The sequence below is a fragment of the Diospyros lotus genome, chromosome 1 (assembly GCF_014633365.1).
Source record: "Diospyros lotus cultivar Yz01 chromosome 1, ASM1463336v1, whole genome shotgun sequence".
Classification (NCBI taxonomy): Eukaryota; Viridiplantae; Streptophyta; class Magnoliopsida; order Ericales; family Ebenaceae; genus Diospyros; species Diospyros lotus.
This window is the reverse complement of record NC_068338.1, coordinates 30,381,807-30,408,695: the sequence shown is the minus strand read 5'-3', so window position 1 is coordinate 30,408,695 and position 26,889 is coordinate 30,381,807. Positions and strand designations below refer to the sequence as shown.

At 39.8% G+C, this 26,889-nt stretch overlaps 3 protein-coding genes across 8 annotated transcripts; all 3 read left to right on the top strand.

Annotated features, from left to right (window-relative positions):
- The first annotated feature begins 124 nt into the window (after positions 1-124).
- Positions 125-1,676, top strand: LOC127790228 (aquaporin PIP2-7-like). Its single transcript, XM_052319559.1, has 4 exons — positions 125-518; positions 591-886; positions 979-1,119; positions 1,202-1,676. The coding sequence occupies exons 1-4, from the start codon at positions 206-208 to the stop codon at positions 1,313-1,315; spliced, it is 864 nt and encodes a 287-aa protein (XP_052175519.1). The 5' UTR covers positions 125-205; the 3' UTR covers positions 1,316-1,676.
- Positions 1,677-4,839: 3,163 nt separating this feature from the next.
- Positions 4,840-5,571, top strand: LOC127790234 (uncharacterized). The gene has a single exon (XM_052319567.1). It carries the CDS (start codon positions 4,940-4,942, stop codon positions 5,366-5,368), a length of 429 nt encoding a protein of 142 aa, XP_052175527.1. The 5' UTR covers positions 4,840-4,939; the 3' UTR covers positions 5,369-5,571.
- Positions 5,572-7,360: 1,789 nt separating this feature from the next.
- On the top strand, positions 7,361-26,556 carry LOC127800791 (probable serine/threonine-protein kinase PBL28). 6 transcript variants are annotated; one of them, XM_052335630.1, is made up of 11 exons: positions 7,361-7,600; positions 8,180-8,252; positions 8,805-9,005; positions 9,586-9,712; positions 10,905-11,260; positions 23,270-23,505; positions 23,764-23,890; positions 23,995-24,054; positions 24,148-24,325; positions 25,703-25,835; positions 26,149-26,556. In XM_052335630.1, the coding sequence occupies exons 3-11, from the start codon at positions 8,921-8,923 to the stop codon at positions 26,389-26,391; spliced, it is 1,545 nt and encodes a 514-aa protein (XP_052191590.1). In that variant the 5' UTR covers positions 7,361-7,600; positions 8,180-8,252; positions 8,805-8,920; the 3' UTR covers positions 26,392-26,556. The 6 variants fall into 6 exon arrangements, with proteins under 6 accessions (XP_052191590.1, XP_052191583.1, XP_052191575.1 ...); XM_052335623.1 differs by having other exon boundaries at positions 7,362-7,600; positions 8,855-9,005; positions 23,995-24,066; XM_052335615.1 differs by having other exon boundaries at positions 7,362-7,600; positions 8,808-9,005; positions 23,995-24,066.
- Positions 26,557-26,889: the final 333 nt, after the last annotated feature.

The following is a 26,889-nucleotide window of genomic DNA, read 5'->3' as shown; positions in this document are numbered from 1 at the left end:
AAGTTTTGTGGGCGGCCAAACTTTAATTAAGCACGTAATCACTTAGAAAATCAAAAATACATATCCACTTTGAATTAATTAATAACCAAAACCCCTCATTAAATACTAATCCTTTCTTCCTCACTTCTGCACCATCCTATCCTTAATTAACTGTCACAGCTAATACCCACCCAATTCTGAGCGCACGCTCGAATACTTCACTGTAATGGCTAAGGAAGTCGAGACGGCGGGGGAGCAAGGCGGCGAGCCCCAGGCCAAGGACTACCAGGACCCGCCGCCGGCGCCCCTCATCGACGTCGAGGAGCTCACCAAGTGGTCCTTCTATAGGGCTCTCATCGCCGAGTTCATCGCTACTCTCCTCTTCCTTTATATCACCGTCCTCACCGTCATCGGCTACAAGAGCCAGACCGACCCCGCCAAAACCTCCGACCCCTGCGGAGGTGTCGGCATCCTCGGCATCGCCTGGGCCTTCGGTGGCATGATCTTCATCCTCGTCTACTGCACCGCCGGCATCTCCGGTCAGTAAACTAAAAGACCCCTAGTTTTGATACATGGTCACAGATTTTTATGTACTCATTTAACTTGAACAGGTGGGCACATAAACCCGGCGGTGACGTTCGGGCTGTTCTTGGGGAGGAAAGTGTCGCTGATCCGGGCGGTGATGTACATGGTGGCACAGTGCTTGGGTGCAATCTGCGGGGTGGGGCTGGTAAAGGCCTTCCAGAAGTCTTACTACAACCGGTACGGCGGCGGCGCCAATTCGGTGGCTCACGGCTACAGCAAGGGCACGGCCCTCGGGGCCGAGATCATCGGCACCTTCGTCTTGGTCTACACTGTCTTCTCCGCCACCGACCCCAAGAGGAGCGCCCGTGATTCCCATGTCCCGGTAATTAATTAAGCACCATATATACCCCAGTTTATTCATACAAACCCCCAAAACAATGGCTTTTAGCTAATTTTATTTAATTAATTATGAAGGTGTTGGCTCCACTGCCAATCGGGTTCGCGGTGTTCATGGTTCACCTGGCGACGATTCCGATCACCGGAACTGGGATCAACCCGGCTAGAAGCTTCGGAGCTGCAGTTATCTACAACGAGGATAAGCCTTGGGATGATCAGGTATGCATGATTAATCATGCATGATCAGTCCTTAATTTTCATCAAGAATTTCGATTCATAAACATATATTTGTGTTTTTCAGTGGATCTTCTGGGTCGGACCATTCGTCGGAGCCGGCATTGCTGCGATCTACCACCAGTACATTCTGAGAGCGGCCGCCTTGAAGGCTTTGGGATCCTTCAGGAGCAATTCCTAATCAACCAAGGGTCGAATATTTGGATGAAATTAAGGATATGATTAATTAAGGGACTTTTGGCTTCAAGGAGAAGGGAACAATGAGAGAGGGTGATGGAATGGAACTGTAAATAATAATGTTTGCTTCGGGGTGGGGTATTAATGGCGCCGTCTTCTGTGAATTCTCCTTTGTTTCTTCTTCTTCTTCTTCTTCTTGTTTCATGTCCTGCTTCAGTTCATTGCATGTGTGTTGTCGTCTTTCCTTTGTCCATCTTTCTCTCGCTCTTTTCTTTCTTTCTTCTTGTGCTGTGTAATCTTCATCATGCATGATGCATGTTTCCTTACGAATAATCAAAGTCAATGGGTTGTTTTTGCAGTGTCAATCAGACATGTTTAATTTCTCCCCAAAAGAAAATAAAGTTAAAAATAGGAATGATATGGTGGTTATGAATTATTCCTGATAAACCAAAAAAAAAAAAAAAAAAAAATCTCGAACTCAACTACTAATTAATTGGATGGTAAGAAATGTTTAAAACTCACTCATATGAACTTCTTAATTGAATTTTGAAGGGTTATGGAGCTCATTAGCTAACTAATTGATGATGAATTATGTCTTCAATTTGAGAAGGCACTTAATTTAACACCCTAATTAGTTCATAGATAGTCTTACTATTCTTCGAGGTATAGTCAGTTTTAATCAATAAATTTTAGCTTTTTATCAAAAAAATTAAATAAATTAAAATAAAATGCAGCATTTCTTTGAATGAATTAATCATTTATTTAATACAATTTCCTTTAAGGAACCAAATCAAAAATAGAAAAAAGAAAAAGAAAAAAAATAGAGCTAGCCGTTCCCCTCTTCCTCACAGAAAAACAACAAATTAATGTTCTTATCCCCAGTTTAAATGTTGTTAAAGGCTCTTTAATCTCCAGTTTAATATTTGCAGTGGGGAAGTCCCTTTCACTTGAAAAACAACAAATGTTCTTATCCTCATCTTATTAATTAAACTAGCTAGCACTATTGATCAGTAATAATTAATTAATCTAACCTGAGGGGCAATAATAACCCAGAAACAAAATTAAAAAAAGATTAATGATAATGATTGGTGATGCTTCTTGGAAGTGGAAATCATGGAAGAATACGAAATGATTCCTCATCATTCAGAGTAGTTGCACACAAAAACAAAATAAAATAAATTAAATTAAACAAAAAGCAATAATTAAGACACTAGGTTAGGTAATTTGAGCCTGGGATCCCTTTTCTTTCTTTAAAAAGTCAAGTGTTTCTTCTTGCATGGCCATTTTTTAATCATGGGTTAGCTAATCAATCTTATCTAATCCTTTGTTTATTCATATTAGGTGACTTTTGTAGCAGTTTGATGGTGAACCATATACCCTTAAATTATGGGGGACTAAGAATGATTATACCATCATCTTAAATTATATATCCAATGATGCCCCATTGATATGATTGCGCATTTGTGTACAAATTATGTTGGGTTGTCAAATATGTTCCATGTGTAATAATCAAAATACAGGTTACATTATTCTTAATTAAGAATAAAAAGCATATATTTGACTTTGAGACTAAGTAAATGAAAACAATTGAAGTTATTAATTAATCCAGTCTATGACTGCGCTGCTGCTATCATCTTGTCTTGAGCAAGCCCTTGAAACTCTCTTTGGGTTTCAACTTTTGGACCTCCCTGCTTGGCCCATTCATCAGATGACCCAAACCAGCCCAAATAACTTGTAATTTTTCTCATTTTGAACTCTATAAATCTTCCACTAAATTATTAAATCACAACGTGTGTGCCGATACAGTTTAAAACTTATTTGACTTCCCCTTAGCCAAAACCATTAAGAAAGTCGTATAACTTTGCAAATGTTATTTGGACACGATATTTATATATAAACTTTATTTGAACATTCTGTTATTATAAACACTATTATATATATATAGCCTTGATTTAATTAATGCGCAATCACAAATTCCATATACAAATACCATTTCTAATTATATATATATATATATATTTTCTTTTTCTGGCAGATCTAATTAAGCAAAATGGTGGTCCTGATCCCATGTCAACTTTAACTTTGCTGTCATGACAGGTACATCTCATGATCACATACCCATTGCTGCTATATTTATTGATATAAGATTTATGTAACGTATAAGACCAACAAATAACAATTAAACATCAAGAAATTAGATATCCACTAAAATATGGATTCATAATTACAAAATTAGCAACTATATATTACACCATTTCACTTTTTTTTTGAAACCAAAACAGTATAAGGACATTATCGTTTTATCAGTTGTGCGCAAATCCTGTGATGAGTGTGCGGAAGTGCATGGCATGAGCATGATCCACCCTCTAGCCATGCATATGCATCTTGTGCAACTCATAAATATTGGTATGATGATGACTTAATTAAACACCCATACAAAAATAGAAACCTTAAGTGAGAAGAAGATGAAGAAGCAGAAGAAGAAGAAGAAGAAGAGCTGAGCTTTAGCATGCGTTTGCCCCCTCTGCAATTAATCATTACATATATATATATATATATATATAAAGCTTTGCTGACCCTTTAAGCTAAGCAATCCTAGACTGTATATATAAATATAAAGCTTCTTCTTTCTGTCTTAATTTTATCCGCTGTTCTATTAAAGAAATACCTAAAAGAAGTAATGATAATTGCAAAATAAAGAGAGATGATATCTAGGTACTAATATACATGATAGCGGCATGACACCAATGCGCCCCCCCCCCCCCCCCCCCCCCCCCCTCCCCCCACCACATAGATAGATAGATAGATAGATATTTACATGCAGTGCAGGTGATTTATAAATTACTAGGTTTATTAGATGAATTTGAGTTCAAGTAATGTGTGTAGTTGAGATGAAATTGCGTTTGCTTGTGGACCGGCCGGCCGATTGATGAATGAATATATGTCACCTTATTATTATTATTATTATTCCCCAGTCCCCACTCTTTAGTTATCACTCGAGTGGATAGAACATGGCATTGAGAGCCACCAGGAGACCAACTCATGCACTCTCCATTCAATTACCGTTTCACCCTCTACCCTTCACCCCCCCACCCCCCCACACACAAGTACATACATTTTTCAATGAAATTTAATACGCCATATGTTGGTTGTAAAACAGGGTAAGTCTTTGGTGGTATCAGTAAGAAATGTATTTCAGAAGTTCAAATTATAAAAAGAGATTTCTAGTAGAAAAGAAGTGAAAAATTTTGTACAATGAGAACATATATACTACCATATATATATATGTGTATATGTTGCTTTCCAAGAAATGATTCAAGGGTAGGATTAAGGGTTGAAATTAAAATTTTGAGGGCAGTTGAGGAACATCACTGTGTGAATCGAAGGATAGCTTGTAGAGCCCCTTCCATCATTTTGTCCCCTCTAAAACAGTTCTAAGACATCGCTAGAATTCCACTCCAAGCAACCCCCCACTCCCCAAACCCCCTATAAATACCCATTCGAACCATCCAGATCTTAGCCCCTCCAAAAAACCCAAAACCACACTCCTCTGTCTGTTTGTCTCTCTGTCTCTGTCTCTGTCTCCCTCTCTCTCAAACTCCAAATAACAAACAACAAAATTAAAGATATGTCACCCTTGGCTACAACCTTGTTGACACTTTCTCTTCTTCTCTTGTTGCCCCACGTCTCTCGGGCCCAAGAAAGAGCTCCCCACGGCCTTGCATTTGAGAGCCCCACGGCGTTGCCACCCTCCGGCATTGATTTCTTCAACCCAAAGGCTGATCAGAGCCAGCAGCCAGTTACCAGAGACCCTTGCTCTTCCTCCCACTGCTCGCCATTGCCTCTGGCTGCCACCGTGGCCTCAAGTCTGGGTCGTGAGAGCACATTCACGCCCGGCTCCGGGGGAGGGGCCAGCGGGGGAGTAGGCGCTGGTGCGGTCGCCGGAATTGTGTTTGGGTTCGTGTTTGTGGTGGTGTTGGCCATGGGGGCTTACTATGTGGCGGTCACTAGAAGGGTCAATTTGAGTCGAAGTAATTCCGTTAAGCCTGATGCTTGATACTGCTGTGTTTAATTATGTGGCTATCTTCTCTTGAATCATCTTTGTAACTTTTTTTGTTTTTTTGTTAATTTTTCTTTGTGATTTGGGATATGCTTTGTAGTCTGTACCTATGATATTGATATCCTCCATATTTGTGTTAGTAATTTTAGCCATCTGGAGGTTTAATTGCTTATATATGCTGCTGCTTCTGCTTCTGCTTCTGCTGAAACTCTCCAAGATGAATGTACGTTATAAGTCATTAAATGTTTAATCACTCCAAGATGAATGGGGGGAAGCTAGCTACTGCTACCGCACCTCTATTGGGTCCCCGCCCAGCTGCACAAATTACATAATTAATTCACTTGGCATGGAGAACATAAGTAGACAATAATATTTTTTAATGTAATTAATGTACACATTTTTGTATTCTTAACTTAGATTAGATATTATAAATATATATAAAGAGTCATTTGATGACATCTTAATTTATTATTTCAAAGGCTGATTCATGGTCAATAATTAAATCAACAATGGTGAATTTATTATTTTTTTGACAATGAATTCAAATTCAAATTCATAGTTTTGTAACTAAATACAAAATTTAAACTATAAAATCCTATTTTCATGACGAATAATTTGAACCAAACTAAATCACTTTAATCAATTTTTAAAATTATCATAATAAACCACGTTTTTTTTTATAATTTAATGATTTAGCACTTTAAATCCATTTGATATGTTGACTTTAAACTATTTAATTTCTTAATTAGTCACCTTAAGTCACTTATTTTCTTGAACTAGAAAAACGCACATTTGTGATTATACCCTTAGACCCATCATTTCAAAAGTAATTATGGGAAGCACATCGTGGTGTTGACTTGTTTGGTACAAACTATGAAGTGCTACAAAAGGGCCCTTTGGGCCTGACCTTTTTTTCTTTAATTTTCATTTTTTGGGGTTGAATTTATAACAAAGATCATTAAAAATTTGCCATTTTCAGATAGCTTTTATTTTAATGTAGCTTTATTTTTAATTAAAACAATACCAAAAACATTGGTTCAATTAAATGTTGAGAGGCTACAACATTTGATCGATGGGCCACCACTGGCCTACTCCAAGCTGGGCCCTATCTAGACCTCAATTATGAAAGTTAAGTTGACCATGGACACGGCGTCAAGTCAACCTTACCTTTAAATGTGACTTTTTTTATCTCCATAGAATAACATGGATGGATCCAACCACTAATTATTATTTTCATGGATGAGACGTTTATCAATTTTTGAATGGAGATGTTATTCAAACACTTAAGATAATACTTTACATTAATGCATTTTATATTTATCATCTCAAAAATCGAATTTAAGTATAAAAATGGCATTCCCCATTTCGGCCGTCCAAACAGTCCTTGCATTAATACCTGTCACCAGATTTTCGGGTAGGTGCCTCATGGTACTTAAATTAATTCTTTTTTATGTACACAAGTTCACGAGAGTTAATGTAATATTTATATCACATTGATATTCAAATGTGGAGAGAATTTGTGATAAAGCATGAACCTCACTCAATTCCATGTTTGATAGAGAGGGCCATTTGATTCAATGATATTTGATCGTATACAAGATGATGTTTTTTTTTTTTATTGTTTAATATAATTTTAATTAAGGGTTTATTTAACGTTGATATTATATATATATTTTTAAATACGAATAAAATTATTATTTTACAAAATAGTATATCTGTGAAAATCATTTGTACGTAGGATATGTTATTATATTTTTTATGTAAAAAAATTATACGAAAGATAACATTTTAACCAAATGTTTACATTTGAGCGGAGTTAGTAAAAAGACTAGTCTTTATTTTAGTAGTGGATGAAATGTAACATTTCCCACAACAAAAATAAAATTGAAATGGTTGTCACAACGTCCACTCGGCGCTAATATCGGCATTCAAAAGAAAGTCTTGAAAATACAAGGGTAGGGCAGGGTAGCCGTCATGAACTCGTCCTTTTCATTTGGCATGTGAAGAAGCCAGAAAATCAACTCTGCACACATGGTGCACTCATAATATTGTTTTGCTCCATATGAACATCTGGACCTTGTTGCTTGCTTGTGATTTGCAGAGAGAGAGAGAGAGAGAGAGGCAGGTGAATCACTCTGCATGTTTGTCATTTGGCTGCCCACTGGAGCTTCATGAGGAGTCTTGTTTTTCCAATGCAAAGAGCCAAGAGAGGCCCTGCACAAGTCCCTGGTATGTACACCCCCAAAAAGCTGCCTTCTCACTTCAGCTTCATTAACCTGCAGGCTCATGTACAGCTTGAATGGCTCCCAAACCACACCCTCTCTGTACTTCTGAATATTTATTGCTTTGTCAATTTCTGTCTTCCATCTTTGTTTAACACTACAATTGTTTGCTGATAGTGGGGCCATCATCTTTCAGTAGCTTCTGTGTCCTGTCTTAAAGCAAAATTCTACGTTTTTCTAACAGAACCTTGATTTTTCTTGGGACTAGAATCCGTGTTTGTTGAAATACTGAATTTGGGCCCTATTCTCAAGATGTATAGAGAAGAAAAATACAGAGAGACTAGAAAAACCGTTAAATCTGGATTTCACATTATTGGGAATTAGGTTTGAGACTCTCAAGTTCCAGAAGTTTGGTTTTGTTGCCAAAGTAGAGCATTCTGGGCTACAATACAATCTAAAGGATCGCCTCAGAGGATTTATTTATTTTGGTTTTCCAAGAGAACCCAGAAATGATTTAGCTACTTCTTTATCCCTCTGAGAATCCAGGGGAATCTTTTGGGATTTGAAATTTATTTTTTTCTGACAGATGGGAATTTGTTGGGTTCGAGGCCTTGAAGAAAGCCGGAATTGTTTCTGCCCATTCCAGCAAGGATAAAAAGGTTCGTGTGCCCAGCTTTTCCATGTCCTGTCCACTTTTGAACCTCTTATTTTGGCTGGAATTCTGCTCAAAAAGTCCAAAATATTTATTCAATTCGATTTTGAAATGTGTGTGAATCCGTACTTGCCCATCCTCAACCTTCAATAATGAATAAACTGTAAACGGGAAACCATTACGGCCTTTGCATTAATGTGCAACTAAGACATTCTTCTGGCATTTGGGTTCTCTGAATGTCATTAACTCAAGTTACCGAAAATTCTTCTGTTTTGGTCTTTCTGAACCTTCTTCATTTCACCTACTGATAAGCTCATTCATGTGACAAAATCATCCGTTCCTGGGTTATGGAGGCAAGGTTCTTTTACTGCTTGTAATTTCAGTTTTGATACAGTATGTCTTGTTCCTTTTCTGCAGCTGCATAGTTGTTTAGGATCTCATCGATTTTCATTACTTGTAGGATATTTGGTACATATCTTGTCCTTTTGTTTTTATTCTAATTAGTAATGGTTGTTAGAATTTCATTGACTTGGGGCTTTCTTGTTTTCGAACTATTTAGCAGCCACGTCTGTACATTTTCGTTGTTGAGAACTGTCTAAATTTCTTCAGAGCTCTGAAAGTGTTTGAAGCTAATTGGGTGTCGAGGGTTTGAAAAAGAGTAATGCCTGGTTGAGAATGCGATTGTTTTGGTGGCAACATCTGCCCTTTCTTATATTGATTCAACTGTTGGAACCCTTTAAATTGACCCACCAACTACAAGGTTTGCTTTCTTCCCTTTCCTTCTTGGGGTTACATTTGAATCTCTTAAAACGGGGTAGTATTTTCATTTTTCATCTATATTCTTAGCAATCGAATTAGCCATGCTGCTTCAAGTTTCACTGCTTACCTGAAGAATCTGATACCATAGTTAGTCTTTGTACCAAGTCAATGCTTTCCTAAATGTGGCTGGTTTAGGATTCAAGTGTTTACTTATGGTGAGGATGGAGCTATATCATTACTGTGAAACAAGTGTTGCTAAAATACCAAGTATCTGTGATTAAGATTTGCTGCCTCAATTTTTTCTCCCTATGCAAACAATGGTACGTTGCATAAGCCTGTATGAACATCTTTGTTAGGTGTTTGTGCTGGGGAACTAAGTAAACCAATTTTTGTTTTCTCCTTCACCTCAGACTTCTCCTCAGCTACTTTTTTAGAATTCAAGGAAACATGTCTTTGTCTGCACGCAGTGTGCACCAATTTCTAGCCTGTCAATGCTCATAAAATGTTTCTCCACTATTTCAAGCAAAATTGTTAGAGGAGGATGCTTAATGGAGTTACTTATACGTGTTGAATTCTTGTAGCTGAAGCTTTACTTGCTTTCAAGAGCACAGTTGACAGTTCCCTACAATTGGCTGGTAAAATCAGGAGATATCCACAACCAGAATGTGTTTACTATCATAAACTGAAAGACCTGTGTGCTGTTTCTTGGTAAGCCATCTCTTTATCTCTACCTCTTAGCAAAAGAGGCATGAATTGCACATTATGTTTTGTATACAACAGTGAGTCCGTTTAATCCCTAATAATTAGGGATAGATAGATGAATTCCTTTTCCATTCAATTTCTGGGGCTGTACTTCATTTGAATAATAGGGCATCATCTATTTGTCTCTTTGTTTTATCATCTTTGAAATTTTAGTCTAAATACCAATGCAAATTGTTTGCATTTTAAACTTGAAAATGGCAATGGATTTGAGTGTCAGGGAGATGCATTTGGAACTTCCCAATAAAGATGGACTGCTGAGGAGATGCATCTAAAAGTTGGAATGACTATGAAGTGCAGGGGAAGAGTCTAAGGGAGTAAAACACAGAACATTCAACCGGCAGCTTTCTGTGAGGAAGCAAGATGGATATACACAGATACATAGACAGCTAAATGAAATTGGTGGGTCTCGGCGTGGTACATGTAAGCCACATGTGGAAGAGTCAAGAGAGGTTTGGTCTCTTGGAGATAAAAACTTTTTCACTGTGTTAGACATTCAACTTTAACATATATAAATGTGTTCAACTAGACTACTGGAAAGTTCTTTCATGATCCAGTATCTACCAACTAATTCCACTTGATCATGTACCTCTGTTCATTCAATTATGTGCAATTTTACAAGTATCTTTGTATAATCAATGTGAAAATACACACAAGTTTACAATGGAAAGGCGACAATGTTATTGTTTATCTTCTGCATGTTTTATACTAGACTGACAGACTCTAGATATATTTCTCTGTACAAGTTCCACTGTCAGTTTCCTTGTTACATGGGTGCCTATAGATTTGTTAGAAGTACTTGTTGTATCTATGTTGAAGTACTGGTATCTTCCTTGTTCTCCTTGACTGTAGTAGAATTCACAGCTGTATAATGATCCAGTGACATCATTACTGTACCTATACTGGATATGGAGGCAAAAGTTCATTACTTCATTTTACTCCCTTGCTTTTAGCATTAGAACATGTTAATTGGATAGATTTTCGATATGTACCGGTCCAAGTTGTGATTCTTATTGTTTAAATATTTTGTTTACTTTATTAGACCATTGAAATTGTAGTTAGCATTTTGGTCTTTTCATTCCACTCTTTTACTTTTTACTGAAATAGAATTTTAATAATGTCCAGATATTGTTTCTTTCAGGTTTCGGAGATTCTGTCCACTTTCACCACAAATTAGAAAGATTGAATTGTCACATTCCAAAGCATCTTTGTCTTCATTACATTCTTCAACACAATTTCAAGTAAATTTATACAGATCAAGGAAAACAACAATAGCAGTACCTATTGGTGGGGATAGCAGTATTCCAACACTCACACCTGTACAGGCTACTGATGGCAAGAAAGCAAACAAACAGAAAGTAGCTGCAATTGTAGGAGGTGTTGTTGCAGCTTTTCTTGTTCTAATCACTGGAGTGATTGTGTACTTCTGCTTGATGCGTCTCAAAAGATTAGTAAGGAGATCATCTGATACAGCATCTTCTGTTCCGTCGGCTCCTGGTAATTCTAGTTATCAACTGCATTGCTTTACTGATTAGGAAAAATAAATATTGACTTTTGGTTTTTATGCACATGTTAGTAAAATTACAATGCTATATCATATGATTATATGATTTAGACAAAATTTCAACTAGTAACAACCTCAATGTGTGCTCAATACATATAGCAATCACCTGCCTGATACATGAGGGACTCTTCAGATGAGTTCACTTTGTAAATAGTCATTTTAGATTGTATCTTCTTTTGCACAGAGTTCACCCCTTAAGGGCACTCCTTCTGTGTAATCATAATAGTGTCATAGTTGTTAAGTGACAATAGGATCGCACAACTAATTCCGATTGAATTGGGAAGGTACAGTTGGTTTAGCAGAGAAAACAGAGAGAATGAAGAGAGAAAGAGAGAAGTAGAAGAGATTTAGAAAGAGAGAAAGATAGAAGAGAGGAGGAATATAAAAAATTCTATTGATTTTCTTTACCCTTCCAAGAGACTTGGAAGGCGATATACTCGGGTAGGATGGTCGCTGCCACACACGATCATTCCTTCCCCAACGTCTGTAACAATATCTTTTGTCCTATTCTAGCCCTTTACCCGTGGGCAATCATTGGCTAACAAACTATTCTAGAAGTTACAATAGTAATAAGAAATACAAGCAGTAAAAGTAATACTACAAATTACAACATAATGCAAAAAAATTAAAATTCATGCTACTAAGAAGTATTGTCGTGACAATTTCCCCTCCCTTGACCAATTTCTTGTCCTCAAGAAATGCTAAGGAGGCTGACCGTCCTCGGGAATTGCTTGAGGAGATCCAGGAGGTACTCCCAAGTGAAGCAATCAGATGAACTGCCCTGGCACTTGACCAATACTTGGATAAGGGGAGCCCCATGCTTGTACACCACCCTCCTCTCAAGGATAACTTCTGGTTCCACTGGTTTGTTAGTCTCTTGAGGAAGTATAGGCAAGGTAGTACTCATTGGTTGTGTCACAACCTTCAAAAGGTTGATGCCTAGCCCGAACTTAAATAGCCCAGCGCCCCCTCCTAGCTAGCCGATGTGGGATTCACTAAGGTCACTCATCGGTTGCAACGCACTTGGTCTGCCCCCCCTTCGGACATGTGCTCCCCCGCACGTACTGGCCCCACTATCCAACAATAGGAGGTCGGCTCTGATACCAACTATAACAGTCTAGACAACCACCTTCACAAAAGGTTGCTGCCTATCTAGCATATATAAGCCCAACATCCACCTATTGGTAGATCGATTTGGGATTTGCCAAGGTCACTCATTGGCTGCTAAGCACCAGACCATCGGTTGGCTAGGAAGGGGTGCTGGGCTATTTAAGTTCGAGTTAGGCATCAACCTTTTGAAGGTGGTTGCCTAGACTGTGATAGGTTGGGTTCCCATTGAACTCTTTAGGAGGGACACATGAAACACTGGATGGGTTTGGGACCCTGTTGGTAACCGTAGACGATATGCCACCTTCTCCACCTTAGCCTCTATGGGAAAAAGGTCCAAAGTACTTGGGGCTGACTTTAGTTACCTTGCCTTGAGTAATTGACTTCAAATGGGGGTACCTCAACCTCAAATACACCTCGTCCCCTACTGCAAACTCTCTCTCACTTCTTCTCTTGTCAATAGCTTGTTTCATTCAATTTGGGGTTGACTTTAGGTGGTTTGTATCTAAATAGGGCCTTAAATGGGGACATTTTGATAGAAGAATGGTGGTTGGTGTTATACCACCATTGGGCCAAAGACAACCACCGATGCCACTCCTTAGGCTGTAAAAGACAAATGCAAGTTCACCCTCTCGGTTTGCCCATATGATTGAGGGGGGTAAGCTGTAGACATGCTCAGTTTAGTTCTCAAGGCCCTTATGAGTTCCTGCCACATCAAACTAGTGAAAACTCTGTCCTGGTTTGAAACAATGTACTTAGGGGTCCCATGTAGCTTTATCACTCGGTCCAAGAAGGCCCTAGCCACCTCTTGAGCTGTAAAAGGGTGAGTCAACCCTATGAAATGAGCAAACTTGGTCAGCTGGTCTACTACCACCAACATATTATCTTTACCCTCTAACTTGGGTAACCCTTCCACAAAGCACGGATACACTTGTCCAGGCTTGGTTGGGGATAGGTAGTGGTTGCAATAGCCCAGGGTAGGCTACTGTTTCTGACTTACACCTCTTGCAGGTGTCACAAGTCAACACAAACCTTCTAAGTTATGCTCTCATTCTCGGCTAATGAAAAAGTTGTTTAACCCTCAAGTAGGTGTTTTGCATTCCTTAATGCCCCCCCCCCCCTAGAGGAGACTCATGTAAAGCTTGCATGATTTTAGTCTTGAGTTCTGCATTATCCCCAATCACCACTCTCCCCTGGTATCTCAAGATTCCTTCTACTAAGGTGTACCCCTCATCCTCTTTGGCTCCCACAACCAACCTTTCTAGCAGCTCCTTTATCTTCTCATTTCCTTCATAGCTGTTAATCACCTATTGGCACCACTCTAGGACTACCAGGGTTATGGTTGCTGCACTTCCTTCCTCATGGCACCTTGATAAAGCATCAACCGCAATATTTTCCTTCCCCTTCCTATATTGTATGGCATAGTCTAGACCCATCAACTTAGACATGCCTTTCTTTTGCAGTTGAGTTTGTAGTTTCTGTTGTAACAGAAACTTCAAACTTTCATGATCTGTTCTAATTATAAATTTGCCTCCACTTGTCAACAACCATCAATACAGTTATAAACTCTTTCTCATAAATGCTGAGCCGCAAGTGCTTAGGACTCAAGACCTGACTCAAAAATGCCAATGGCCCTTCCCTCCTGAACTAACACTACCCCAATGCCCGTTCCACTTGCATCTATTTCTAGAATAAAAGGCTTGCTAAAGTCAGGTAGCCCTAGGACGGGCACCTTGCTCATAGCCTCCTTCAATTTCTCAAAAGCCTCTCCTAAAGCCCCCTAATTGAACCTCCCCATTCTTCAAAAGGTCTGTCAGGGGCTTGCTAATGGCTTCGTAGTCCTTCACAAATCGGTGGATAGTACTCAGTTAATGCCAAAAACCCTCTTAGGGCCCTTACCAAAGTGGGTCTTGGCCAAGACACCATAGCCTCTACTTTTCTTGGATCTGTGCTAACCTCCTCCCTGGATATGATATGCCCCAAATATTGAATCTGCCCTTGACAAAAAACGCGCTTAGATTTCTTAATAAAGAGTTGGTTAGATCTAAGGATCTCAAAAGTGGTCTTTAAGTGAGATATGTGTTTGATCAAAAGTAGGGCTATAGATGAGTATATCATCAATGAATACCAATATAAATTTTCGAAGATAAAGTTAAAAAATTCTGTTCATGAGGGATTGAAAAGTGACTGGAGTATTGGTGAGCTCAAAGGGCATCACCAAGAATTCAAAATGCCCATGGTGGGTTCTAAAGGTTGTTTTGTGTATGTCCTTGAGTTTCATTCTAATTTGGTGATGACCCGAGCGCAGGTCAAGCTTAGAAAAGAATTGGGCATTGTGTAGTTCATCCAAAAGGTCCTCAACAAGGGGTATAGGAAACTTATCCTTGATGGTCATGGCATTAAGTTGGCGGTAATCTACACAAAATCGCCATGATCTATCTTTCTTCTTGTCATGTGACAAGTGTAGTCGTGTAATAGCCTAATAAAAGAGGGTAGTATTGTAATAAAAGGGGATGACAGTTACGGGTAGAAGATTGTAGAAGAACGGTAGTTAGAAGATTGTATTTCAAATATTGGCGCCAATCCTCAAAGGAGGGGTATATAAGCCAGTAACCGCAGCATTAACAGGCATGCTCGAATACAATTGAATTCTCATTTCCCTATCTTCTTGTGTTCTATCTCTTGATTCTCTCTCTCTGTTCATCAATTCCTGCGCAATTCTTCCCTGAATTGTGAGAGAATTCCCTGTCAGAATCGAGTTCTAACAGTTTGTATCAAAGCAAGATCTTGGGCGATTGGATTGGTCCATGGTGGACGGAACAAGGATGAAGCAAATGGAGGCACAGCTCCAGCAGGTGATGACGACAGTATCAGAGATGCAGAACCGAATGGAGATGTTTGAAAATTTGGTGGAAAGGAGGATTGATGGAGTTGTGAATGTGTGGTGCGAGGAGAGTAGAGCACAAGCTGCTCGATTGGAGGATCAGATGAGAGAGCAGAGCTAAGCTCTCAGGGATCACATGCATCAGTTTGTGTTGATGCTTTCGCGCCAGACTCAGGTACGAATCTCACCTGAGTTTCCTCCGAGGGAGCGATTTGAGCCAATCCTAAATGGCTAGGGAGGTAATTTCAGATCGAAGGGATCTGCAGAATTAGAAACGGAACAACTGGTGATGGAGGAGAATGTGGGGGTAAGAAGGCCGGGCATTGCAACCGGATCAAACTAGATCGGTTTGCTTATGCCCAAGATGGAGATTCCCCTATTTGATGGCCAGAATCCAAGGTGGTGGGTTAGGCACTATGAGACGGTGTTCAGCCTTTACAATTTGGCTGAACAACATAAGGTAATGGTAGCGGTGGCTTATCTGAATGACGTGGGAGATGCATGGTATCAGGGCTGGATGGGTGTGAAGGAGGAGTGCACATGGGATGATTTCGTGGGAGGCCTGTGTGGGAGATTTGGGGAGAAAGGAATGTTAGATGTTGTGGAAGAATTTAATAAGCTTAGGCAGGAAGGATCTATGCAAGCTTATTAGCAGAGGTTTGAGGAGTTGAAGGTTCTCATGTTGATCTCCAATCCCACTCTCATAGAGGGATACTTCGTGTCAAGCTTCATCAGCGGCTTGAATGAGGAGATCCATCCCACTGTTAAGATGTTTCAATCGAAAATAGTATAACAGGCCACTGAGGGTGCCAAGTTGCAGGAGTTAATGATAGAAACATTAACGAGGAAGCAGAAATGGGTGAGCAAGGGATGGCAGGTGTGGCCCCCACAACAAGGCAACCGAGGTGGAATAAGGAGGGTGGAACACGGGGACAGAGTAGCAAGGGGTTGGCCCTTCCAGCTCCTCCTCAGTCATTCGGAGGAAATTTGAGTGAGCAGAGGAGGTTGGCAAGACTTTGCTTTAGATGTGGGGACAAGTACACCCTAGGCCATAAGTGCAAACTCCAACTACTGCTACTGGAAGGAACTGAAGAAGAGGTTGAAGAAGTAGACAATCAAGGGGAAGAGGAGGAAGATGAGAAAGTGGAGATTTCCCTCCATGCTCTGAGAGGAGTGTCCATCGGCAAGATCATAAAAGTGGATGGAAAAGCCCAGGAGAACAACTTGTTAATACTTATTGATAGTGGAAGCACCCATAGCTTCCTTGATGAAGGAGTAGCTAAAGGCTTCACTGTAGCCTAATGGGGACTCCTCTGTTGTCAGTTATGGTTGCTAATGGGCAGAAAGTAATCTGTAAGTCAGCATGCATGGGGTTTTGTTGGCAAATGCAGAGGGAAGTTTTTGAGGCTGACTTAAGACTCCTCAAGTTGGGAGGTTGTGACTTAGTCTTAGGCGTGGACTGGATGAGAGAAGCAAGTCCCATTTGCTTTGATTTTAATAAGATGGAAGTTACATTTGAGAAAGGGGGAAAAAGAATGACTATCACAAGCAGTGCGGAGGTAGGCACTTGCAAGCTTATCTCGGGGAAGAGGTTTCATAAGCTGGTCAAAAACAAGTGGACACAGGTGGCTCAATTGTTCTCTATATAGGCAGTGGAGCAGGAAGAGGAGGATCGAACTATGGTGGGAAGCTTATGTTGGATTTGAAGGGATCTGACTCAACCCCTGAGAGGTAAGCCAATTGGACTTACTTGATTCACTATTAGCTGAATTTAGGGACTTGTTTGAGGAGCCTAACGCTCTGCCACCCCCTAGACCCTTAGACCATACTATAAACCTTAAACCTAATTCTGAACCTGTTAACATCTGTTCTTATCGGTACCCCCCAAAACAAAAGATTGAGATTAAATGCATGAGAAAAGAGATGCTACACCAGTCTGTTATCAGACCCAACATCAACCCATATGCCTCCTCTCTACTCTTAGTCAAAAAGAAAGACGGCAGTTGGTGATTTTGTATTGACTACCGCCAACTCAATTCCCTTACCATTAAAAACAAGTTTCCCATTCCAATCATCGAGGACTTGCTAGATGAGCTATATGGGGCCAAAGTTTTCTCTAAACTCGACCTTCATTTAGGATATCATCAAATCTACATGCACCCCCAAGATATCCATAAAACAACATTTAGAACCCACCAAGGGCACTATGAATTCTTGGTAATGCCCTTTGGTTTGACTAACGCACCTGCAACCTTTCAAGCCCTCATGAATCAGATATTTGAGCCTTACCTACGCTAATTCATTTTGGTCTTGTTCGATGATATCCTAGTTTACAGTCCTAATTTTTCCAAATGCCTAGAGCACTTAAGGACAACTTTACAAGTCCTCAAGTACAATAAGTTGTTCATCAAGAAGTCCAAATGTGCATTTGCACAAACTCAGGTGGAATGCCTTGGCCATATTATATCAGAAGACGAGGTGAGCACGGACCCCTAAAAGGTGGCAGCAATGACTGCTTGGCCAAGGCCGATGAATGTGAAGGCCCTAAGGGGATTTTTGGGCCTTACAGGCTATTATCATTACAAGCTATTATCAAAGGTTTGTTAAGAATTACAGTATCACCAGCAAGCCCTTAACTGAATTGCTGAAGGAGGGATTCCTTTGGGGTGAGGAGGCTGAAGCAGCCTTTAACAGGCTAAAGAGGGCCATGAATGAGGTCCCCACACCGGGCCTTCCGAATTTCAATCAGCCTTTTGTACTGGAGACCGATGCCAGCAATTATGGGGTGGGGGCAGTGTTGGTACAAGGGGGCAGTCCCTAGCCTTCATTAGTCAGGCCTTATCCCCGAAACACTTAGGCCTCAGTGTGTACGAGAAAGAACTATTAGCTGTCTTGATAGCAGTAGAGAAGTGGAGGCATTATCTGGAGGGGAGTAAAGTCATTATCAAAACGGATCACGAAAGCTTAAAATTCCTATTGCAGCAGAAACTCCATACCTCCAGAGGAAAGGTATGTCCAAACTAATGGATCTTGACTATGTTATCCAATATAGGAAGGGACATGATAACAAGGCAACAGACGCCCTCTCTCGATGCATGGAAGAAGGAGCCTCGGCGGACAATGACCTTCGTTACACCTGAGCGGTATCTGGAAGGGCTTCTAGTTATGGGAAGGAAGACTAGACCAAAGAGCTTATGGAGCAATTGACCGTAGATCCAACTAGTGGACTGGGATATCCACTAAGGAATGGACTACTATGGTACAAAGAAAAATTAGTGATTGGAAATGATGAGTCACTAAGGAGGAAGATAATAACAGTCCTACATGACTCCCCGGTTGGGTGCTACTCAGGGGTCCAAAATACTTACAACAAAATCCATCAATTATTCTATTGGCCTGGATTAAAGAAGGTAGTGCAAGAATATGTGAAGGGTCGTGATATATTGCTACTGGTGTAAGTATGAGAACATTCACCCCCCAGGGCTGTTACAACTTGCCTCTCCTGGAGTAGGCCTGGTCAAGCATAAACATGGACTTTTTGGAAGGATTGCCCAAGTCAAAGGGCAAGGATTGCATAGTGGTAGTCATGGACAGACTTACAAAGTACGCCCATTTTTTAAGCCTAGCACATCCCTTCATTGCCCAAGAGGTTGCGAGGGTGTTTCTGGACTGAGTGGGGAAACTACATGGGTTGCCTCAGGTCATTGTGTTTGATAGACAGTCTTTACAAGCCTACTTTAGAGAGAGCTAATGAAGTTGTTGGGCACACAACTCCATATGTCGTCTGCCTACCACCCTGAAACGAATGGGCAAATAGAATGAGTCAACCAATGTCTTGAAGCTTACCTTAGGTGTGCGTGCTTAGTGCATTTGACAAGGTGGCGCAAATGGTTACCCTTAGCACAATGGTGGTACAACACCAACCACCATACCGCCCTTAAATGACACATTTTGAGGCATTATTTGGGTATAAGCCACCCCAGTTACCTATTAGTGGGAGTCCTAATCTGGTGGCCACAGTTGATGACTATTTGGCTCAGAGGTAGCAAGTAGTGCAGACTTTAAAGGAGTTGGCAAGTGCCTAAAATAGGATGAAACAATACGTAAATAAGAAGAGGAGTGAACGATTGTTCTTAGTTGGGGACAAAGTTCTTAGTTGGGGACAAAGTATATTTGAAGCTGAGGCAAGTTTAATTGAAGAGCCTCTCTTCCAAGGTAGTGACTAAACTCAATCCGAAGTTCTATGGCCCTTATGAAGTGTTGGCTCGGGTGGGTAAAGCGGCGTATAGACTATAGTTACCGAAAGGGTCCTGCATCCACCCCATTTTTCATGTGTCCCTTCTCAAACCATCTCCAGGCTGCAATCCGGTGAGTGTTACCTTACAGGAAGCCTCAGAGGTCCAATAGGTGGGTGAACCTATAGCTATTGTGGGCAAGAAAGTTATCTACAAATAGAAGCTACCCATCACCCAAGTGCTTGTGCGTTGGTCTACTCTACATCTGAAAAACAACACACGGGAGTACTTGCCGAACTTACTCTAGTAGTTCCCTAAGGCAGTGGGATTACTCCAACTCCTCCCGAGGACAAAAAGAATTCCAAGGGGAGGGGAATTGTCATGTGACAAGGGTAGCCATGTAATAGCCTAATAAAAGAGGGGTAATATTGTAATAAAAGGGGATGGCGGTTATGGGTAGAAGACTGTAGATTAACGGTAGTTAGAAGATTGTATTTCAAATATTGGCACCAATCCTCAAAGGAGGGGTATATAAGCCAGCAACCACGGCCTTAGCGGGCATGTTTGAATACAATTGAATTCTCATTTCCCTATCTTCTCGTGTTCTATCTCTCAATTCTTGCTCTCTCTATTATTCTCTCTCTCTCTCCCTGTTCATTAATTCCTGCGCAATTCCCCCTGAATTGCGAGAGAATTCCTTGTTAGAATCGAGTTCTGACATTTCTTAACTAATAAAACTGGGGAAGCAAAAGGGTTTTGGTTAGGGCGGATGATAGATTGTTAAAGCATATCCCTAACCATTTTCTCAATCTCATTCTTTTGGATTGGGGGGTATCGGTAATATCTAATGTTAACAAGTTCCATATTTGGCTTTAGTTTAGTAGTGTGGTCATAAATTCTGGTAAGGAGAAGGGATGTGGGCTCAACAAATAGATCCTCATACTCTACCAGTAATGTATTAAGGAGATCTAAGTGATGTACCTAGTAGGGCATACCTTGGGGTGTGTTGACTGTCAAGAATATTTCTCCTTGCATCTTCTGATCGACATGGATCTCCTTTATGGCCACAATTGAGAATAGGTGTGCCAGCTAATTCCACTTTCCTTTGATCACCTTCTGCAGCTTTCTTCCAAAAATCATTTTGCAAGCCTCTGTTTGTTTTTCCCCTGTCAATGTCATCTTCCTTCCTTCCTTCTCAAAGGAGACCTCCATCCGGTTGAAATCAAAGCTAATGGGGCTCACCCCCTTCATCCAATCCACGCCAAGGACTACATCACAACCCCCTAGATATAGTATCCTTAGGTCTGCCTCAAATCTCTCCCTTTGCATTTCCCAACCAAAGCCATTATAGGCTGATTTACTCATCACTCAATTCCCATTGGCCACAGTCACACTCAGAGGTGGGGTTCTCGTGAGCTGACACTTGAGTCTTTTGGCCGTACTTTCATCAAGAAAGTTGTGGGTACTCCCACTATCAATTAGGATCATTAAGTTACAACCATTAGCTTGACTCTCCACCTTGATAATTTTATTGTTAGCTACCCCCTTCAAAGCATGAATTCAGATTTCGCCATTATCCTCCTCTCCATCCTCCCCAATGTCCTCTTCCTTTGTTTCCCCTTGACCCTTCTCTTCCTCTCCTTCCAAGAGAAGAATCTACCTTTTACATTGATGCCCAGGGTGGTACTTGTCACCACATCGAAAACAAAAGCCAGCCAATCTCCTTTGCTCCCTTAATTGTTCTCCATATGGAGTTGAACTCGATCCTACTATATTTTTTACTCCTTCATTACCCTTCACTATATCCCCGTTATAATTCTTTCCCCTAACAGTGGATGTCCCCAGAACTACTCTTTTTTGTTGCTGCCTTTGCTTTCTCATTTATGCCTCTACCAACATTCCTTGTAATCAGGCACTCTCAAAAGGTTGCTCCACTGTCCTTGGCCTCATCATTTTCATCATTGGCTGTAACTCCTCACTAAGGCCACTCATGAAGCTTGACACAAAATAAGCTTCTGAGAGGTTGGGGTTGTGACAAATCATGAACGATCTTAACTCCTCAAACCTTTGTAAATAAGCCCCAACACTCCCTGTTTGTTTAAGCTTATTAAATTCTTCTATAGCATCCACCATACTCCTTTTTCCAAAATGCTCACATAGTTTTTCAGAAAACTCATCCCATGTATGGTCTTCCCTCACACTAAGGCACCCTTGAAACCAAGCATCAACTACTTCATTGAAATAAGCAGTAGCTAATAATACCCTTTGCCCCCTTGGTATGTTGTACCAATTGAATAACCTCTCACACTTTCTCAACCACCACCGGGGGTTAGCTCCTTCAAATACCGACATCTCCATCTGGGGCATGGGGAACCTCAGAGGATGGGTATGAGGCTGGTCATTCCTTCCCTTGCCCATTTCTCCCTCTAATCCTTCCTCAAGATCTACCTCAATCTCCGGGGTTCCTTCCATCCTATTCATTCTATTCCCAGGTAGGATTGGATCATCCCTTCCTCTAGGGGGAAAGTTAGGGGCTACTCTTATCATATTTTGGCGAGTAAACATAATCATAAATTGCTGCAGCATCTGATCTCCCATGTCCTCTCGCAGCCTCGCCATTAACCCTTCCAACCTCTTTTCCATTCCTTCCAAAGAACTCTCTAGCTTGCGATCCATTGCCATAATCGCCTCATGGTTTCAGACACCCTCGATCTCCAGTTGGTCAATCCTATTCTTGAATTCCAACATAGTTAAAGACTTGCTATAACTGTCTTGAAATTCTTCATGCGGGTTCCTTTCGCCATCACGTCAATCTAGCAGCCTCGGCCAAGAACCGATGCTCTGATATCAGATATTGTCATGGTTGTGAAGTGATAATAGGATCGCACTCCTAATTTCGATTGAATTGGGAAGGTACAATCGGTTTAGAAGAGAAAACAGAGAGAATGAAGAGAGAAGTAGAAGAGATTTAGAAAGAGAGAAAGAGAGAAGAGGAGGAATATCAGAAATTCTATTAATCTTCGTTACCCTTCCAAGAGAGACTTGGAAGGTGATATACTCGGGTAGGATGGTCGCTGCCACAGACGATCATTCCTTCCCCGATGGCTGTAACAATATCTTTGGTCCTATTCTAGCCCTTTATATGTGGGCAATCATTGGCTAACAAACTATTCTAGAAGTTACAGCAGTAATAAGAAATACAAGCAGAAAAAGTAATACTACAAATTACATCATAATGCAAAAAATTAAAATTCATGCTACTAAGAAGTATTGTCGAGACTTTGTCAGTTTCATCTTTCTGTCCATCTAAGAGTGAACTTATTATGTATAAGATTAATTTAGTTGGTTGATTAGGTTTTAACAAAATCTACTCATTGAAAACTAACACATATGAGCCCTTATTTGTATTTGATTTGGTGAGTGCTTTACATATCATGTATAAAAGTTAGGATGTTTATAGGACGTTTAAATATGTTTGGACCATCTGACCCTCATAGTTTTGACTTCGAAAAACCCTATGAAGTGTGTGAGGGTTGAATTAGATGGTCTAAAGCATAAGATTACTGTATCCGCACTTTGCATGGAGCTAACTGTCTACTGTTGGTCTTATCCTATTATTCACTGGTTGTAATTTGGATGGATGGTGCTTCCTGACCAAATTTAATGTTTTGACTGCTGGAATGGTTTTGCTTATGGATTTATCCATTTCTTTTTAGCTCTGTGGGAAAGAGAAAATATTTCCCCTGGTGCTGGTGCTGTCTCTCCTTACAATACCCATAACTTTAGGGAATTTTCAATTCTGGAGCTTCAGCATGCCACTGGAAACTTCAACCAGAATAATATTATAGGACAAGGATTATTTGGCTTGGTTTACAAAGGATTGCTAGATGATGGATCTATTGTTGCCATCAAGAGACGTCTGTACTACCCAATTCAATGTTTTGTCAATGAGGTAAAGCTAGTTTTCCAAGAGAATGGCTTCACGTTAGGCTTTTCAATTTTGAATCTGCTAATTCCTTTATTTTTTTTCTCATTGTGACATGCACAAGCCACCATTTTGGGAATGCTTGTTGCTTTGTACAAGTTATCATATAGCTTTACATCACTGATGTAATTGTGAAAATTGAAATCCTTGGAAGATTTTATGTTTCTGTACTGCTATTATTTTCAGAATTCATGACTGTACTGACTTATCTCAGCTGCAATTCAGGTAAAGAGCATGGCTTTTGTTCACCATAAGCATCTTGTCAAGCTGTTGGGCTGTTGTGAAGAAAACCAGCAGCAGTTTCTTGTCTATGATTATCTTCCAAATGGAAATGTTGGGAACCATTTATATGGTATTCTCTCTCTCTTACACACACACACACACACACGCACGCACCCCTCTATTCAAATATCTATTTGGGCCGCACTATCTAAATGCATTTTTTTTTTTCTTTAGATAGTGAAGGTTTACCCATTGGAAAACTTGAGATGCGGCAGAGACTACTAATTGCTTTAGGTGCGGCAAAAGGTAGACGCACTGTTTATTTCAGTTCAACTGAGTGCAATGGACATGAGGATATTTGATCCATCAGGTTACATGTTGAATCAGGACTTGAGCATCTTCATTATTTGGCGCCTCCTATCCTCCATATGCACTTCAGAACAAGAAATGTTCTAGTGGATGAAACTTTCACTGCCAAGGTTTCTGATTTTGGACTCTCCAAATTGTTGGAAGAGGGTTATCATACTGAATCATCTTCAGCATTTGATTGCTTTCAAGATCCAGAGTATGTAATTTGTATCTGAAACCCTTTTTTCCTCAAGCACCCACTTTGCAGTGACTGTCAATTTTTCTGGGAATATATATATGGTTATTTAGATTTATACATTTTTTGTATATCTTGTCACTTACATGAGCAAACGTACAAATAGGAAGACCAAATCTTTATAGCCTAGCCAATATGAAGTTCATAGTTTCTTTGAGACTATGCCTTTATTATGATTAACAGCCTCTTTGTGAAGCAAAGGTAAGGCTGCATACACAAATAACCCTTTCTTGAATCTCACAAAGCAAAGGAGTGTCGTGCTTTTGGGATGCCTTTTCTTTTTTCTTTTTTTTCTCTTTTTTCTGTTAACAGTGACATAATGCTATTAACAATATCACGAGCCTTAATCCCTGTAAGTGGGGTTAGTTACATGCATTCTAACTCTTCACTATTCATCACCATATTTCTACAATGACATGATGCTATTACTGAAAATATAAATGCTTATTTGTTGCTGGTTAAGATATAAATACTTTAAATGAGTGAGATGACATTTGGTTCCATGGACTTTTCCCAAGAAATTAAGAAAACCTCTTGGTTTTCTTTTGCAACATATGGACAATGTTATTATTCTCAGAGCCCAAAGAGCGACAACTTTCTGTTTCCCTATAAATTCTTCCATCATTGTTCCTAAAATTTGGCAATGACTTGTCTTATATCATTGCCAATGACAGGGTAGCAGATGAGTGGAGTTGAAAATATGGATTAAATATAAACATGTAATATAGTATAGTGACTTAATTAGTCCTTCATATGAAGCATTGAACAGGGCTATTGAAATTGGATGTTAGGGGAGGGGCTTTTGACTCTTTTGGATCTCATATCATTTACCAGCTGGAGATCATATTTGATTGAACCCATTTGGGATTTAATCCATCATTGTCCTGCAATGGATCTCTGGCAGAAGAACAGATTATAAGGTAACTAAAGAGCACATTTTGGGTTGAAAGGGGTTGTTGCAAAGCGTACAATGGTGTACTTGACATGGGGGCTGTGCTGCCGCTATTGAGCTGGTCAGCCCCTGCATAAGGCCCGCCACATTTGGTCTGTTCGAGTTGTCTCCCACTCCCCTAAAAGTCAGTAACAGCCTTACCCATTAAACGCTTAACTAGTTCTAAAAATGAGTCCCCAGGCAACAGAGTATAAATCTTTGGTGACTCACAAGAGGAGCACGTCAAAAAGCCCGTTTTAAGTAGTTCATGCAGTACAAACTAATGTCTGTTTTGGGTTGTTCATCAGTTTCTCTTGGCATTTTTTCTCTATTCTTGACCATAATTACAATGGTCCTTTTTTAGTGTGAACTTTACCAATGTTGGAGTAAATCTTTTTCTGTTCAAGGTTGAGATCATCGGAGGATTATTCAGAGAGAAGCGATGTTTACAGTTTTGGGGTCTTCTTGCTGGAGTTGATCAGTGGACGTGAAGCCCTTGGCACGAATCAATCAGACATGCAGGAAAACCTGGTGTTGCAAGTAAATTCTTCAGTAGACTCTGTGTTTAGAGATTCATTCTAATATATACACTTCAATTCACCTTTATTCCATCAAGCTTCAGCTAGCTAGTTATCTGCATTCAGATTTATCAATCTTCTTGTTTTCTATTATTCTTGTCACAGTTGTAGTTGTTCCTTTGTGACTATAAGGTTATAAGTTTGGCTTGTGAAAACAGTCTCAATACTGTGTACAAATGCAACCTTTTTTTTCTCTTGACACTGATGCACCAGCTTATTTATTTATTACTGGTTTCCAACTTGGAGGTATTTTCTATTTTGACTGTTATCTGCAGGCAAAGAGCAGCCATAGCTGGGGAAATTTCGTGGACAAGACAGCAAGAGACCACACAACAGAAGCAGTGAAACAGATGATGGAGTTGGCATTGATTTGTACAGATAGCAGTAGTAGAAGGCCTGAAATGAAGAGGGTGGTGGAGGAGCTAGAGCGGATTCAAGAGAGGGACATTAGTCGATTCAGTCCTGGACTCAGCCAAGAGATTGGCATTGTGGCTCTTGGTAGTGAGCTCTTCAAATAAGCAAACGCCAGAATGGGGATCTATATATTTTCATTCTTTCACCATCTGTTTGTAATGATTTCTTTCTTAATGCCCCTTTTTCCCTCTCTTTTCCTGCAAATTAGTCTGCAATCATGCACTAATATTTTATCCATCAGTCCAATTTAGAGCTTAAGTTTATAATAATTATGATTAGAGGTGTCTATGAGTTTGAGACCAATATGATTGGTTCAGTTTTTGGTCTAAAAAATTAGATCCAATGGAGGTGGTTGACATTTGGGTTTAATTTAATTATATATAAGTAAATTAAAAATAAATAATATATATTTAATGTTATTGGACATATTTTGTGAATTTATTAATTATTTTTAGTGAGTTGCTTGTTACTATGTAAAGCAAATTAGTAACTCTTGTTTAGTGTATTTAGGTGTAAATTATTTGTTAAGCATTAATATTATTTTTTTCCAAGTTTATATAACAAAAAAAAATTATATTAATAAATAATATATATAATAAAAA